The following is a 17,920-nucleotide window of genomic DNA, read 5'->3' as shown; positions in this document are numbered from 1 at the left end:
ACAAGAAAGAAAGTAGATGAATCTGCTCAATATCTTGGATGTCTACACAAATGGAAGTAGTTCATACATAAACTAAATTACTTAACTGGCATCACTAAGACTTGGTAGGATATATCTTATTCAGGAAGGACATGCAGGAAAAAGAGGAGAGATGTTGCATGATATATCAAGAAAATAAACACTTGTTCTGAGATCCAAACAGAGGTGAGAGGTAGACCAGTTGAAAGTCTGAGTGGGAGAGGAAGAAGATAAGAATCCCAGTTAGCTGTAAAATTCCTCTTGGTAGTTGTTCTCTGCTTGCTTTATCTGCAAAGGGTTAAAAGTCCCCCAGGTAAAGAAAAGGAAGTGGGCATCTGACCAAAAGAGCCAATGGAAAGGTAGAACTTTTTTAAAATGGGAAAGAAATTTTCCGTTTGTCTGTTGTTCTCTTTGGGCTGCAGGGACACAGAGCAGCAATCCTATAAGCAGGAATGCTATGTAAGGTTTGAACCAGGTATGAAAAATTATCTTCCATATGTAGAAGGAACCATTGGAAAAGAGAGTGTTTAGATAGACACAATCAGGTTTATTTTTTTTATTTTGTCTTGTGGATTTCCTCTGTGCTAACCCCAGATGCTTTTGTTTGCTTGCAATCTTTAAACTGAACCCTCAAGAAAGCAAATTTTGGGTGCTTAATTTTTGGAATTGCTCTTTTAAAATCTAGCAAAAGCTTGAGCATGGAGCTTGCTGTTCATTTGGTCTGAGAATAGAGAAGGACCCTCAAACAGCATGTCCTGGATAATATTCTGGACTTCATAGGGAAGACCAGAAGACTCCAACCAGATGAACAGTTCATGGCTTCTTCAGTTCAGCCCTGATGGTCTCACAACTAGTCTGCCTTCGTTATCAAGGGAAGAGAAGTCCTGCCTAGTTTTCTCCAGAAGCAGTTCTCTGAACTTCTCCATGGAGCCCTATAAATCATACAACCCCAGCTGAGCCTGTTAGTTAGCAATATGCAGCTGCACCTCACTGTCAAATCTTCCTGCCAAATAAGTCCAGCCTCTTAGTGTTTTGATTTGGGGTGACAACCTAGTGCCCCTGTCACATGCACACTCTCATTAGCTATCATGAATAATCAGCCCACTGGTGGGTAAGTATAAAGGTCCTCAAAACCTCAGGAGGGTTCATAGTATTTTCTTTCTGCCCTTTTTGAGGTGGGAGGCAATGAAGATGAAGGCTCTAGTATTGCCCCAATAATTGGCAGAGCCACCCTGGAGGTACCCACAGATAAGATGTCAACCAGGCTAGGCGAGGACTCCCTGACCACCTCCACCTGTATGCTGCAGTCTCCATCTAACAACTCCTGATTCACTTTAGAATCATCAGGTGAGATGAAGTTGCTCTGGATAAAGCAACTTTATCTGGCGAGGAAGCCAAGATAGGAAGGGGTTGAATTTCTTCTACTGGCTGTTGTTCTGCCTCTGGAACCTCTTCTTGATGCTTGGTACTGGGCCCGGTACTGGCTTTGAAGATAGAGCCACCCTGGTGCACAGACTCTGCCCTTCTAGACCAGAGCACTGAGCAAGCACAGTGAGGGGAATACTTGGAAACGGAAGGGGGAAGCTCAAGGGTTCCAAAACAGCCACTGATATGAGTCCGGACCCCACTGGTCACCCCACATTACCATACCAGTTCCCTTGAGGGGTTGAGGAGGTAGACTGGAAGACAGGATCTGTGAGAATACTGGCATGTCCTGCTTCAGACTTGTGAGATGTAAAATCCCACCTCACAATGTGACAACAAAGACTTCCCTTCCTCTGACCATAGAGGGGCTGATCAAGTCAGGGCCGGGGGTGCCAAGAATGTGGTGATGGGTGGGGCATTGCCATCATTGCAGGCTTCCCTTAGGATGGTACTGAATGGCCACCTGAGTGGGAAGCAGACAACTGCTGGTGGTGGATGGGGAAATAGTGCTGAAGGAGCCAACTCTTGTAATGATGGAGACAGGGGCACTGAGAGGGAGAGCAGATTTCTTGCTGCCACAAACAGCTCCAGGGTAGTTGGCACTGAGACGGCATCCTGTTGTGGTACAAAGAAGATGACTGTGCTGCTTCTGGCACTCGGTTTGATGGTGAACTTGGCTGCACTAAAGTCTCAGACATGGATTTGGAGGAGGAGCACTTTGGTTTCACGTGCTCTCTACTCCAATCCTTTTTGCATTTCTTACTAGATATAGGACGTAGAGACCCAAAGAGGCCCCCACCTTCCTCAGCATGGGCAACGAAGAGTAGTGCTGGGATTCCACTAAAGCTGGAGGTGTGTTTCTCCGTGAAGCTGCAGCACTTGGCAGTCAGATATAGGAGGTAGAGATATAGTAGTCAGATATAGGAGGTAGAGACCCAAAGAGGCCCCCATTCCTTCCTCAGCATGGACAACGAAGAGTGGTGCTGGGATTCCACTAAAGCTGGAGGTGTGTTTCTCCGTGAAGCTGCAGCACTTGGCAGTCAGACTGGGGTGGCTCTTACGGTGGCCTGAGCACACGCTTCATCAGCAGGAATTTCAGGCTAGCCTTCAACTCCCTGCAACTCTAATACTGGTCTCTTACATGGGCTTCACCCAAGCACTTCAGGGAGATATTGTGAGGTTCAAAGGCAGAGGCCTTGAGCAAGAAGCACGCAGCTTGAAACATGGTGAGCAGGGTTTACCTTGGTACCATAAGCAGAAAAAACTCAAAATGGGGAAAACAAGTCTAAAAACTTACGAACTATACTAAATCACTAGACTAATGGCAGTACATACACGGTTATACGTAATCAAAGACAACTCTTCTGGTATTAACAGAGTTCCAATGACCATTGTGAGTTGTAAGGAGGAGTGGAGGGAGTGTAGAAGTGTCTCTGCCCTTTAGTTGCATCTAGTGGTGCAGCAGTAGGGGGAGGGTGAGCTGCCCAATGGGTGCAGCTGAGAGAAAAAGTTTCTGACAGCTAAGTACTGGGGTGCACAGACACTGAATGGAATGCACATGTGCAATCACTTGAAGAACAATAGACCAAAAATCATGATGGATTCTCTATCACTGGCCATTGAAAATTGGATGTTCTAGAAGACATGCTCTAGTTCAAAATAAATTATTGTGGAGAAGTGCTACGACCTGTGTTATACAGAAGGTCAGATGAGATTAACACAATAGTTCCTTCTGGCCTATCTTTGATATAGATGGGAATCAGACTTGGGGTATTATTATTTTGTAAAATATGTCATTACCCTAGCCTTGTATACATGAATTCAAGTCCTTTACTTTGCCCATTGGCTTGCTGGACCTGCCATACAAGCATGAACAAATGTAAAACTTCTCACCTACAGTAAGTGAAGTGGGTTAACTGGCTTGCCTAAGTTCACAAAGTGTATATATTCAACTCCTAGGTCTTGCATTTAAGCCTTCAGATTCCCAGGCCCAGGCTTAACCCACAAACCTACCGCTAATAACTCCCTAGACAAGTAATTTGGCTTTTCAATGCTCCAAATTTCCTGTCTGCAAATAGGGGTGATAAGTCTTGGAACTTCACCTGTAGATTGCTATATGTGTTACTGAAATATGTTGTGAGGTTGACAGATGCACACAGCCAACCTTTCAACTGCAACAAAGGACCAGCCAGATATGTGCTGCTGGCTCATTAAAGGGAATCTAATCTCCCAATGCCATCCCAGAGACGTCTCAGAGAGAGCACATATGCAATAGAGATTGCTTGACCAGTAGGGACTGCCTGATTCCCATGTCACAGCAAAGATCTCTCTAGCAAGCTGGAAGAAAATATAAAAGAGGGGAAATGACATCACTTGGCCTCTCTCCCCCTCCAGTTCAACACCTGGAAGACCATCTGGAGGACAAAGACTTTGAACTGGGAAAGGATGCTCCCCAGCTGGAAAGTAGTCCCAGCCTGTGTATTAAAGAACTGTAACCTGCTTGTACCATCTGTGAGGATGAGAAAAGCTGTATGATTCAACTCTTGCTTAGATTAAAAGTTTAGGATTTAGAAATCATGTTTACTTTTTCTTTTCTGACCTTTATGCCTACCATTTGAAGTCTTTCTATAGTTAATAAATCTGTTTTATATTTTACCTAAAACAGTGTGTTTTGGTTGAAGTGCTCAGGAAATCTCAGCTTAGTTTACAAAGATGAGTATGTGTCCCCTTGACATTCTGGCAGGAGTGAACTACTTTAATAAATGTGCGCTGTCCAAGGCAGCCTTGAGCAGTGTAACAGGGTATAGTCCTGGGATGTAGGGTTGGAGCTGGGGGGAACTCGTTGGAGCCTTTCTATTGATGGTTCATGAGTGACTGGGAAATCATTCATGTAACTCTGTTGGGTGTGTCCCTGCCGGTGGACGTCTGTGTAAGTACAGTGCCTTTCAGAAGTTTGTAGCTTGACATCAGCATCAGTGTGAATGGCAACCCAGGCTGGTGCATTTAGAGGGCTCAGCAGTCCCATAGTCCAGGTTGCCTCATCACAGTTGAAAAGATGCCAGATCTGGCCAGCTGAGAATTCCTGCAACATAGGGGAGCTCTCAGCTGGTGCAGAGACAGAACACTTGGCTTGTGCATCACTTCCTCCATTTGGCCACTGCTTGGGAAGTGTGTGAGGTACAGAAAGGAGTGTGACCAGAGTTTTGCACTTCAGCTATACTCAGCTGGCAAATGGTCCCCTATGGACAGTTGCTGTCTGAAATAAGTTAGAAGAGCCCCAGGCTGCTTTACCCAATGCCAGGGCACTAAGCTGATCCACTAGTCTTGGAGGCATAACTAAAACCCTAATTACCACCCACACAGACCCACTGCTGTGCCTAACAGAAGGTCAGTGAAACAGAGGATCTGGGCCACCACGTATACCAAGCTAACATAGAAAAATAGTTTCATTTAAAGAACCAAATTCTTCTCTCAGTTATACTCCTGTAAATCTAGAGTAACTGAATAATTTGATCCAGTTTCAGTTTTCTTGTTTAATAATACCTTTTGGATAGAACCAAAAGCAACTGACAAGTACTTGCTAACCAATAAGAGTTCAAGAGAGATAACATTAGAAAAGTGAGAATAATGCAGCATGTATGCTTTCAAATGTTAATTTCTGTGTAACTGGAAAAATCAGAGTCCAGTTCAAACAACTTTTACCATGCCTTTTACAGATCTTTCACGCTCAGAAATGTGAGACTTTCCCCGTTATACGTGTCTTAGGTATCAACATTGTATCACTTTCCTCTTCTTTGTGTTCTGATCCTTCCTTCCCATCCTATTCTCTACAGAAAAAGGTGTGTTACGATCTCTGGTATTCTGTTAACACAGTTACATCTTCCAGAATATTTGTGAACCATTACCAGAAGCCCTCAGACAGAGACAAACAAGCCATGGCATCAACTTTTCCACATTCTAGATGTGAATTCTCTTAAGTAAACAAAAGAGGAAACTGAAATTCATTATATTGTTCTTCAGAAACAGACTAGCATTAAATTTTAAGAATAGGTGGTAGTGCTGTTGACCATCAATAATACACTCTTATACTTAACACTTCTGTAAGGAACATTTGAGGATCTCAAAGCTATTTGCAAGAACTTATGAGTAGAGCTGGGTGAAAGTTTTTGAACAAACAGTTTGTCAAAAAACTGCAGTTTAGGTCAATCAACTGTTTGCAAATTTGGTACAAATTTGCCCAAAAGTTTTGGCCAAAAACATTTTCTGGGCTAGATTCAGAAGGAAATTTAGGCACCATTCACAGATCAGTGGAGGTAACACTTCCCCTTTAGCACAATGGTGAGAACATTCACCTGGGCTGTAGGAGACATAGGTTTGAATGTCCACACTGGAACCTTTTAAACCTGGTCTCCCCATTCCCAGATAAGTGCCTGAATTGCTATACTATTGGCTATTCTGGTGTGAGTCTCTCCTTTTCAAGTTGTTTCACCCTGAATAAAATACACTGGGCCTGGTGGTTAGGGTACTCACTTGAGAAGGGATAGACCTGGCTTCAAATCCCTGTCCAAGAGCAGAGATTCAAATTTAGGTTTCCCAAATCCAAAATGAGTGTCCTAAGTAGTGGGCTAAAAGCTATAGAGGGGAAGCACAGAAATTCTTTTCCTCTTTCTTTGTGAATCTAGCTCTATAGAAATGCTTGGAAACAAAATTTTCATTTGATTCACCAACATACTTTTTCAATTTGCCAACAATTCTGAAAAATGTTAGATTCAATTTGGGTCGGAACAAATTTATTTTTTAGAACTGCCTCTGAACTGAAAAAACAAAACAAAAACAAATACCCGCCCCCCCCAGTTATTTACCCAGATCTGCTCATGAGATAAGTCTCATAATCCCCATGTGAAGTAGGGAAGTATCATCAGATACTTTACAGAAGAGGCAACTAATGCACAAAGATGTTGTGTGGCTTGCCCTGGTAACAAATGAAGCCTGTGGCAGACCCAGAACAGAACCCTAGTGTCTTGGCTCACAAATCTCACACTTTAATGTTTGAGACCATTCTTCTTCCCTTAGAATTGAGCCTCATTTTTCCCCCACCCACAGAATGTGTGAAGTCCATCAAAACTGATATGATCACATTTACAAACATAATTATTTTAACTAAAAAGGATAAAAATACAGCAAAGGCTGCATCTACACTCGCAAACTATTTGATAAATATGAATCATAGTAGAGAATACTCATTTTATTTATGACTAGTATTACACTACTGCCCGAAAATGTGCTAGGCACTGTATTGCCATGATGGAAAACTTGATCCCTTCCCCCAAGAGTATAAAGTCTAAAAAGACAAAATTCGATGAAGGGTTGGTAAGAGGGATACAAAATACAAACAAGAAGATCAGGATGATGATTGGCACAGATCTTAATTTCATGTTTGTTGCTCTTCTTTGTCCATCTGTTCATCCTAACTACTCCTTTATTTGGCCCTTCGGGGACCATTTTTTCCTAGAACTACTTGAAATTTTTTTTTTTTTTGCATGAAAATGTCAATTTTCTTCAGCTTTTTTCAAAATTGGAGTTTTTCTTTTTGAGAAATAGAAAAACAAAAAAAAAACATCTTTTCCTTTTTCCCCCTCCCCTCCTTTCCAACCTTCCCCATCTTCAGTCGTCCAGTGGCAAAATGGAAGGGGGGAAATAAAAAAAAAAAAAAGGAAGGGGAAGATAAAAAGGAAGAAAAGGAAAACAAAATTTCAAAATCAAAAATTTTTGAACTAAAAGTTTCTAATCAAACAAAAAAATTTTCATACACTGCTGATGAAATTTTTCACAAAAATGTTTTCCATTTTTTGTCTAGTTCTACTTTCTTCCATTATTTATTATTCACACTAGAAAAGAAAAAGCAGGGGAAGACAGGTGATCATACAAGCACAGTGATGCTTAGCATGTGTCAATTTTTTATTTTGTTTCTTTTTCTACTTTCGGCCTTCCTCAATTCTCCATTTTTTTCTCTGTGCCCATCCACCCAAGCAGAGCTGACCTTAACATGTAAAAGCATTGTGGTGGGTCCAAGGGCAAGGGCTTCCTGCATGGCCTCACCTGTCTCTGGGGTACTTGGTCCAATGAGCATTTTGTTTCTCACTACGCTAATGTTATTCCAGGTTTTCCCTCTAACCCTAACCCTTTTGCTCTCAATTGTCCCCACTTTTAGTCTCTTGCGTCTAATCACTTTATCTAACCTCCTCTCGATCTTATTAAAGGACTCACATTGCTAGTGTAGATACTGCTTTAGAGAGAGTTATAACAATGAAGTCCACCCCCAGTGGAAAAAGGACACTTCGGAAAGTAAGGTGAAGTTCTCCTACGAAACTTTCAGCTTTTCTCATGTCAAGGTTATTATTCATACATGCCTATTCTTGATAGGTCAGATCCATAGCTGCCATTAGTTAGCATAGCACCATTGAATTCAATGAGCTGCACTGATTTATACTAACTAAGGTGTTCGGCATGTATTTTTAAATAATCTCTATTAGCATAAGAAAATATTTTTGTAAAGCTATTCAAGCATGCATGAAATCCAAAGAAGTCAAACAGGAGCTCTGGTATAAATAGAGTAACCTCATCATTTGCAGTTCAAGTTGCACAAGATAATAGAGGGATAAAAACATACAGATCTCTGCCAGAAGATCACAGGCTTCTTCACTCATGCACAGGTATATACTTTTCTTGTAATAAAAGGCTGCCCAGAAGGATTAAATCAGACTAGTAAAAACAAGAATATGACAACCAGTCTCCATTAGGATTTTTTCTCCTAATACTATGAGTTATGCAAGATTTTTGCTTGAGTTCATTTTGAATCCACCAGGATACAACCACCAATATATTTATGTGGGGTCTTGTAATTGAGCCTACCTTTCCTTTCAGATCAACACAGATTTCCTGTTGCTTTCTTCTATTATTAGCCAACATCACTTCTGTCTCATGAGCAGCACAGGCTTCAGCAATAGTCATTACTGCTTTCAGTAAAAAGGCTTTTCTAGCCTGAGCCCAGTTTAGAATCAAAGCTTTACGTTGATTCCTAGCAAAATGGTACTGGTCCCAAGCCTTTTCATGAACAACCTAAAAAGTAAAATTTCAAAAAGATTTAAAACCATATATAAAAGAATTTAATGTCCAGAATTATTTATTAACAATATTCCCAGGTAACTGAAAATGTAGGTTTTGATTTTGGTAGGTGCTGAGAGTCTTCTGTGAGGTGCTCAGCACCTTCAATTTTCCTAACTTCAACAGGATTTGAGTTCACTTCACAGGAGGTACTCAACACCTTGCAAGATCAGACCCTTAGTGACAAATTTGTGTTCTCCTTTATGGTACTATAGCTCCACTGAGTTGCAATAGTGTAGCATAAAAGAGAATGTAATTTACCTCACTATTTTTCCTAATGTGAAATCTACTTGTATCCTTTTTTGACCCCTGCAGTTGTCCAAAATTAAGGATCCTATAGATTGTTTTGGTTAGGAGGAAAAAATTGATGATGGAGCCAGGTAACTTTTTTGTAAATAAACGGGATTGCATCAATATATGAAGTTCTGTTTCTCTGAATACAGAAGGAATCAAACAAATAGGAGATAGTTTCTTTGCTGCTGAAAAAGGCTTGGAACTATGAGCGTGCAGCCAAAAGGTCTTTCTTTAGGCTTTCCTCAGGGCTATGCTCCCAGCACTTGTTCAAGCTGTACCCTTGGCTTTCCCCTCCTTCTCTGGGTCTGCTTCTCTGGTCTTTATGCCAGTCTTTCACAGACACACACATCTTCATAAATAATTCCAGCAAAACCCCTCTGCCCATATGTGCCTTTGTTTTGGGTGGAAGCTGCTGTTTCAGCTATCTGGTTCCATAAAGGAGCTTAACTCATTCTTACATTTATCCCAAAGGAAAGGCGGCTGTTATAACCATTAGTTAAAACATGTTTTAGCCCAATCCATAAAATACTAGGAATATATTTTGGTTTTCAACAATGTAAGTCAAAAAAAGAGAGGAGTCTTTAATTGTCTCAAAGAGTCAAGGCACTGTACTGAGGACAGATAGCTCACTGGTTTGAGCATTAGCCTGTTAAATCCAGGGTTGTGAGTTCAATCCTTGAGGGGGGCACTTAGGGATCTGGGGTAAAAATCAGCACTTGGTCCTGCTAGTGAAGGCAGGGGGCTGGATTCAATGACCTTTCAAGGTCCCTTCCAGTTCTAGGAGATAGGTTTTGCTCCAATTATTTCTTTCATTACTTCTTTTCACCCACTTTTCATTTGCATCATCTATTCAAGGCTTGAGGCTTCAATGGGAACAGGAAAAGGGCCTTACTCCACAAAAATCCATTGAAATCAACAGGACTGCTTCAATAATAAGGCATGATAGTGTGATGAAGACATAGTCATTTTCAGGACAGGGACTGTCTCTTACTCTGTTTATGATGTTCCATTCCTAGCACAAAAGGGCCCCAAAACTCTGGATTTCTAGACACTATCATGTAAATAATAATGCTACCGTTGCCCCTTGCATTTATCCACAACATGACACAGTATTCGACAAGCATGCCTCTCTTAAAGTAGATGCAAAGTACCAAGAGAGGCAACTCCTCTTAGGAGGAAAAAGGAAAACATTCAACAATTTCTTAAAAAATATTTATGTATCTGAAATATCCCATATGTTAAAATTCATGATTTTAGGTCATTATTCAAAGACTTTCCCAGTATGAAGCACTTTTAAAAATTAAATACTTTCCATCTAATATCTAACTGTTAGCATTTTACCTGTTTCATGAAGCCTAATATATGCTAATTTCACACCTGCCAAACATACAAACAAATATACAAGCTTCTAAAATATGCTGCCAATCACTAATGCAGAATTAAACAAACCCCGTTAAGTTATGCTAATATTATGTAACTATTTTCAGAATTAGTTTTAGTATTGTTGTAACATTTCTATATTTAGAATGCTGACATATAGTTGTTTAAGAGAATAATGGATCAAAACTGGAATATAATCCAATAGTTTTGGATTTTTAAAAATGGACCCTTTCAAGGATGGAAGGCCTAAAACTAGACCTGCACATTTTATTTTTATATATGTGACACATGGCCCATGCTCTCTCATTGCATCTTCCAGCTCAGCTCCTGGGAGCAGGAGAAGTATTGAAATTCACAATAAATTCTTCTAGAAGGATTGACCATCATCCCTTTTTGCTGCAAAAGAGCATGCAGAGAAAAAAAGATGCTCACTTTTTGCACATTTTTTCACTCTGCCCTGAAAAGATTTACAGGATTCCATGAACGACTATAGAGTGCAAACTCCGCCAACCCCCCGAAATCTGTTTGTAAGGCATTACGCTTACTGAAGGCACTTTTGGTAGCATCTCTTTTGGTAAAATATACTCTTTTTAAGAGTTCGGGGTAACCTTTCCCCTCAACTGTATGCTTTGGAATAGTTAGAATGATCGGTCCCGGAGTGTAACAATACTGTATCTGCTCATAAGAAGAGAATAGGGAGGCAGAGTGCAAGGATAGTATGATGTACACAAACTATCCTAGCAAGCTGGATTTGTTGTGGTTGGTCATCCAGAAGAGTAGATGCAATTAGAAAAGTGCCACAGTTCTTGTTTTGGAGAGGCGATAAATTTTCACAGTTCTCTTAAAGGTAACTGAGCAAACTAAGCATGAACTAGGATACTCAGTCTTGACTGTATTTATAAACATGAAACCTTTCTCTTAACCACTATAAGCTGAATTCATTTCAAAATATAATTTTTTTCTCCTAAGCTTTGATAATAAAAGTGTATTAGTCTAGTACTTTTTTTAATCATTTTTTTAAAAGAGAACTTTCTAGCATATGAAGTGGCACTGACCAGATCATGCCTAGATTTGTGAGGCAGATGTCTCTGTAGCATATCCAAGTACAGAGTTCTTCTGCTCTGAAGGTCACTTGGATACTGATTTATAACAGTCTGATAAACCCAGTGATCTTCTTCACTCCAACCTATGTTCCTGTAAGCAATCAAATCCAACATAAATTTTAAATGGATTAGATATGAAAATCATAAAATTTGCATTTGATTTCTTTCTCTAAGGCCTGCCCCTGCAATAGGCTCTGAGTGAGCATACCCCTGCACCTGAGTGGAGTCCTGTTAACATCAAAGGAGTTCTGAATTGATACTGGGGTCTTCCTTCCTTGAACTCATTGCAGGGTCAGGGAACAGATATATAAATTGTCTTAACTACAGTAAATGGCATTTCTAAACATGGCAATTTATCATGTCTTTATAAAAGTGAACAGTTTTTTTCTTAACTTGGCTTTATAGTAAAAGAGTATAGAACTACTGTATATAGCTTTTCTTAAAGTAATTACAATAATCTAATATTTTACAAGAGATGGAAAATCTGGGGTAAAGAAGGAAGGAGCTCATATCTATCTAGATTGTTCTATGGCATTCATTAATATCATGTCTATGCATCAATGAGATGATCTTATAGTATCTGAGTATGGCTTAAGGCCATACTTAAATAGATTTTATAAACTTCCTTGGCCAAAATGGCACGACCAGGGTACAGAGACTAAGGGGGACATAGAAATTTACAACCTTTTAAATTGGATGACGTAGTAATCAAGTCTTCATTCAAGGTCAGATTATCCTTAGCCCCTGTACAGTGCACAGAGGATACAAAAATGTTGCCCATACATAGGTCAGATATGACTGGATTTATAGAGAAAATGAAAAAGGTGTGTGCTAGGACAAACAAGACAAAAGAAATCCATGCTTGTGAATTGTTCTTGAGGAAAAGAGAAAAAAAACAAAAATCACTTTTTTTTTTGTCCTAGTCCTTCTTTAATGAGTTCAGCCCCTTCCCAACCTCAAGCTTATAAAAAAGAAACACACTTACATAAAAGTAAAATAAAGACAGCAGAGGGTAGTTTGCCCAAATGTTGAGGAGAGCAATCAGCACTCCTATTTTCTTCCACGTCTCTCCCTAGCTGCTGGAAGGCGGTTCCTGTATAGCTGGAGCCATTCCTCAACAGGCTTCACCAGAACCCTGAACTACACTTCTGGCTGTCCTGGAGACCACAATCTCCAGCCTCAGGAAAGAGCAAGACACTGGCTAGACCCATAAAGAACCAGCTTATCACTACAAAGAGATGGAAGTTCCAGCCCTCCTTGCTTTAGGGTTGTCACCTCTGAGGTGACAAAAATCCACAGGACATCTAGGATGATCCTGAGCCCATAAATCTGGACAGTTGGCAGTGTGCACTGAGCACCCTTACAGATTTCTCAGGACAGTTTTCTCAAAAAAGGTCGGATCTTGGGAAAACCTAGCCAGGAGGCAACCCTACTTTGTTCCCGGAACTCTGGCCTCAGCTTCGGAACAAGTGATGGTTGTATTGATTTTCCCAAACCCTAAACTGCTTCCCTTAAGCCTCTTTCTCAGTAAGGATATTTTTCTATTCCACAGGTATTGTTCCTGGAATAGGGTAGTGCTGACCCAAAGGGGTCCCTTCAGGCCCTAAAAGGCCATTACAGAGAGAAAGAAAGAAAGATAGATAGATAGATAGATGGAGAGAGAGACAAGATACAGTGCTAACGTATGTGAAAGTACTTAAGAAATGACATTGTCTGAAAGATCCCAAGTGAAATATAATTAGTTCAAAAATGTCACTTCTGACTGTTATATCCTCTATAATAAAAGCGTTGTAACAATATTTTATTTCCATTCACTTAGTCAAGATGGCTCAGGAAGCTTCCACTGGTGAAGAAGAATACAATTTATTTTTTTTTTTAAACGGGCCCTACATGTTTATTGCTTGATTTCCAAGGCAGTTAAGAATGCCTGAGCTCAGATCTAGCCCCAGTAGGTAAAATTTAACTGAGTATGAAATGAACATATGGTGTGAAACTAGCAGACAGATTCTAATTTAAATAAAAAAAAAAGAAAGAAGGGGAGAGAGAGGTGACACATGAAAGCAATTATGCAGATACAAAGGTGTGAATTGCCAAAAAGGTGTGTGGTTTATCCAAACTCTGGATTAGCAGGTGCAAAATGTAGCATAAGCCTATTATGACTCAAACTTTCATCATCGTTCATACAAAGTTTTCCCCCTTTTGGTGAGTAGGGGCAACAATGTGACTCAGTAGAAAATATGTGGAACACGGATGCCTTGTAAGGACTGGTTTTTTGTTCTGTGTTTGTACAGCATCTGGCACAATGGGATTCTGGTCCATGACTAGGGCACCTGGATACTACAGTAATACAAACCATAAAAAAATAAGTATTGATAGCAGTCTCAGCACACCAACTTAGTCACCGTTAGTCTCTTCTTGCCTGTATGCAATATGTGGCTTGAGTCACGCTGGAACACAATTCAAACACTTTCTTCTGGGAAGCAGAATGGTGTTCCAGTACTACTAGAAGAACATTCTGGAATTTTTTTTTTTTTTTTTTTTTTTTTTTTTTAAAGGACTTGAGCACTGATTACAGCTGAACCCAGGCAGCGGAAGGGGCCTTGATCTTGCAAGATGCTAAGCAATTTGCCTCCCACTACCCAGTCTCACAGAAATTAGACCTATAGGGATAATTGGTTACTGTTTTGCAGATCACATGGCTGAATGTGAATCCAAATCTGTTGTCTTTCATGTTAATAGTGACTATACTCACTATTGTACTGAATGGTTTAGGAGTACGTCTGTGATTTTTATAGATGGTGTGCATTCACTATCACTCCAACACAAAGAACTATGACAAGATAAGAAAAGTGCAAGGTGACCAGTTACCTCACAAATCATGTCTTTCTTCTCCTTAACATAATTGCTATGCTCATCCAGAACATTTCAGCCCAGTTTTCATCTGAGAATAAATATTTGAATGGCAGAGGAAGTATGTGCAGTCAGAGACCCAAAGTTATGGAACAAACTTGTGCAAGACATTAGGCTGAATGAACACAGATCTCTTTTCAGCATATGCTGCAAGACCCACCTATTTAAACAACCAAACTGTAACACCACTCATTACAGAAGGAATCATCCATAGACATATTACTATAAGAAAATGGATTAAAGGAAACAGATGGACAGCTTGGCTTTCTCAAGATTATGTGACATTTTTAATATTATGAGGTAGTCAAACATTACAGTGGTGAGAGACCTAATAAAACCTAAACTAGTTTAACATGAGCCTTGTACTAATTTCATTGAATCATGGAAGGGACCTCAAGAGGTCATCTAGTCCAGTCCCCTGCACTCATGGCAGGACAAGTATTATCTAGATGATCAAATCTCCAATGACCGAGATTCCACAACCTCCATAGGCAATTTATTCCAGTGCTTAACCACCCTTAGCGCACCCAATTTTACTCTGTGCAATTACTTCAAAAAAAGTAAAAAAAAAAATTTGCCATGTAAGCCTTCACCGTATTTTCTGGTCAATGAAGCCATGACCAACTGCCTCATTTTTAGCCTGCACACAGCTTTCCCTTTGTGCATGGGTAATGTTTTCTAGTTAGCAGTCGACTGCTATCACACATAGCTGACCATTGGGCAGACAGCAGCAATCTATGTTTGGCACTGATGGGTAATGCATAGATGTCACTGTGCCCTATTTATGGTGTATTATGTGCAACTGATGGAATGCTTTAAAAAAAAAAAACAAAAAAACACACACACACACACACACACACACACACAATCTCTCCCCTCCCCCCCAATTTTAAGCTCTGGTCCATGAACCACCAGTGGGCTGGGGACCTTGTTGACATCTCTAGAATGAAATATTTTGAAAATCAAGAAGTAGGAATGATGAGCCTGGAATGTAGTGGTAGTTTGAGATGATTTTCTCTTACAAAGTGATCTGCAGCATTAAAACATTTGAGAAGCACTGATCTACCGTACCTTCATTTTATATATTCACTGACTGACTATCCATGTATACACATTCATACTTGGGTTATTTATTGCTGTTCATCACTTTTGAATATGTAGTTGTAAGAAGATATGACAGCCGTCCTCTTGGCCAACACACTGGGGACTAAACCAGGGATCTCCAGAGCTAAAATATAAGCTACTACAGCTTGAGCTAAAGAGCCAAGGTTCTGTAGCAAGGGGCTGTAACAACTCATATCCTCTGTGGATGAGCACAGAGGGAACTCCTACCGTACATTCACCACTAGGTTACAAAGACATCTTTCCTAGCCTCCTTTACGAGTATATTCCGTATACACTATCACCTCTTCCAGTGATTTGGCTTTAACAATAAAGGAAGCAATAATGTAACCAAGGTCACCTCACACCTTCCCCAAAGCTTGGCTCCTCATAGGGTTCCTCATTCAAGATTATTCAGCTTCTCCCTAGACCGACTCTCTTAAGAGTCATTCCAACATAAAGAACTGTGACATGACACAAGAGCACGGGCACCAGTCACCTCACAAATAATCGTTCTGCTCCTTAACATAATTGCGATGCTCATCCAAAACATTTCAGACCAGTTTTAATCTGAAAATAAAGCTTAGTCAGTCCCACCCTCCTTATTTCTGGGCATGATAAATGAGTAACCTGCCTCACTTAGGCAGTAGAACTGACTTAATCCTTTCCCAGGAAGATCAATACCAGCAGACAGAATGGAGCATTTCAAGCAAAATCTTACAGCCTCTTACAATAATGTTATTGTGCTATTTTTTGTTCTGTTCAAAGCACTAATGATTACCACTGAATGAGAATCAACCTCTCTTTAGGGAAATAACTAAAGTACAAATGCAAAACAAGATTAAAATTGATTATTTAAATCAAGGTATCCTGTCAGCCAATTTAAATAATGAAAATCAGTGATTTAAAATCAATCCACTCTGCATCAGACCACACTGCTGTGGTTAGTGGAGTTATGACAAGCATTCATTGATAGTCCTTGGGTTGCCTGGCCACTTTTGGTACATGCTTTCTGGTTTGCACCATGCTTGTAGCTGTTGTTGCACAGGAGCTGCTCAACAGGCAATGTTATCCAGTCTAGCTCTACCCATATCAATTTATGAATAGGTCTTACTCCACTGAGTCTCTGATTATCTCTCAGAACACGGACCTTTGACCTATCACTCCTCTCTGAATCAGTGGTATGGAACATGAAAGATATCTCCGGTGCCTCTGTTGGTTTTGCTTTTTCAGGCATTTTATGTTCCACTTTTTTCTTTGCACCCAGCCTTCCTCCAGTAGCAGTGAGCAAGAAGCTAGTCATTTATAGCTTATTTTTATATTTCTCTTTATGAGGTCATCACAGCTATTTTATCTATTTAGGCAACAACTGACCCAGTATAGTGACCAGCATGCACAAATGTCAGAAAATTGAAATACTAAGATTTAATAAAAGTCCAGAACAGAGTATCATAGCTTAAGAGATAAAATGTCAGCCTTAACTTTGAGTTCTTTCGTCTCTATTGAGTTGTCACCCTTTGTCATTGTCAAAATATTTTAAATATTCACATATTTTAAAAGTGATCAGAATGTATTTAACAGGCAAACATTTTTCATTTATTTCCTCTCTCAAAATCGTTGTGTTCTGTGCTGTTAAAAGCATCTGCACAGCATTCCAGACATATTTGGAGCGATATGCATTTGTGATTATATAGAGTTTTTTTGTTAAACAAAAAAACAAACAAAACCAAACCCCACTAAGTTAAAACTGCAAAACTAAAGGGGAAAAAAGCAACCCAGTTGATTTTTTCTCCTGATTTTCATTTACATTAGGACCACTTTACATCAGTCTGGCAACATAAAGGGACTTTAAGGTAAGAGAGTACCTTAAGGAAAGTACCATACTCTCACTTTAACAAGGGAAGCTTAATCTACAATTCATTAGAATGAGGAAAGGACAACATATATGCAGATCTGTTGCCCCCTGCTTATCAGAACTGTAAAGTGACCCTTGAAGGCAGGATAAAGCACTCCTTGAAAATACAAATGAAAGGGCTTGTTCTTTTTTGCCTTGCACAGCAATTAACACTTCTGACAAGTGAATACAAAACTGATATTAAAAACACCACCATTAGGGTAAGTCAGATTTCTGCTTGGTAGCATTTTATATCCGCTTTTTGAAGATGTGACTGACTGCATAAGGTGCAAGGCAACAGGGAATTAAGAGCAAAATATTTTGTATATAATGTTACTTATTACTTAAGTGTCATATGGAGAAGCATTAATAGGAATAAAAATAATATTCCAAATAGAATTTTAAAAAATAGCATGCGATGTGACAGATGGCTGTTTAGTTTTCCTACACTCCATTAGAGATGAAAAATAACATTTTCATAACCAAAAAAAAAAATCTGTTATGACAACTTTGATATATTTGCATTTAAAGATCACCCACACTAAATAAAGTCTAATGCTTCCCTAACAGAGGAAGTGCCAAGTGTTATAAGAGGTTTTTTAATCAAAATACTAGAAAGTAATACATCTTG

The 17,920-nt window shown here is 39.7% G+C and overlaps 1 protein-coding gene across 2 annotated transcripts in view; it reads right to left on the bottom strand.

Annotated features, from left to right (window-relative positions):
- CCDC148 (coiled-coil domain containing 148) overlaps positions 1–17,920 on the bottom strand; it is a 139,711-nt gene that overhangs the window by 69,584 nt on the left and 52,207 nt on the right. For both annotated transcript variants that reach the window (XM_032778735.2, XM_032778737.2), the window contains exons 9-10: positions 11,337–11,475; positions 8,356–8,562 (exon numbers count right to left, since the gene is read on the bottom strand). In XM_032778735.2, the coding sequence (XP_032634626.1) occupies positions 8,356–8,562; positions 11,337–11,475 (346 nt within the window). The remainder of the gene's footprint in view (positions 1–8,355; positions 8,563–11,336; positions 11,476–17,920) is intronic.

This window comes from Chelonoidis abingdonii, chromosome 10 (assembly GCF_003597395.2).
Source record: "Chelonoidis abingdonii isolate Lonesome George chromosome 10, CheloAbing_2.0, whole genome shotgun sequence".
Taxonomy (NCBI): Eukaryota; Metazoa; Chordata; order Testudines; family Testudinidae; genus Chelonoidis; species Chelonoidis abingdonii.
This window is presented reverse-complemented; position numbering and strand designations above follow the sequence as displayed.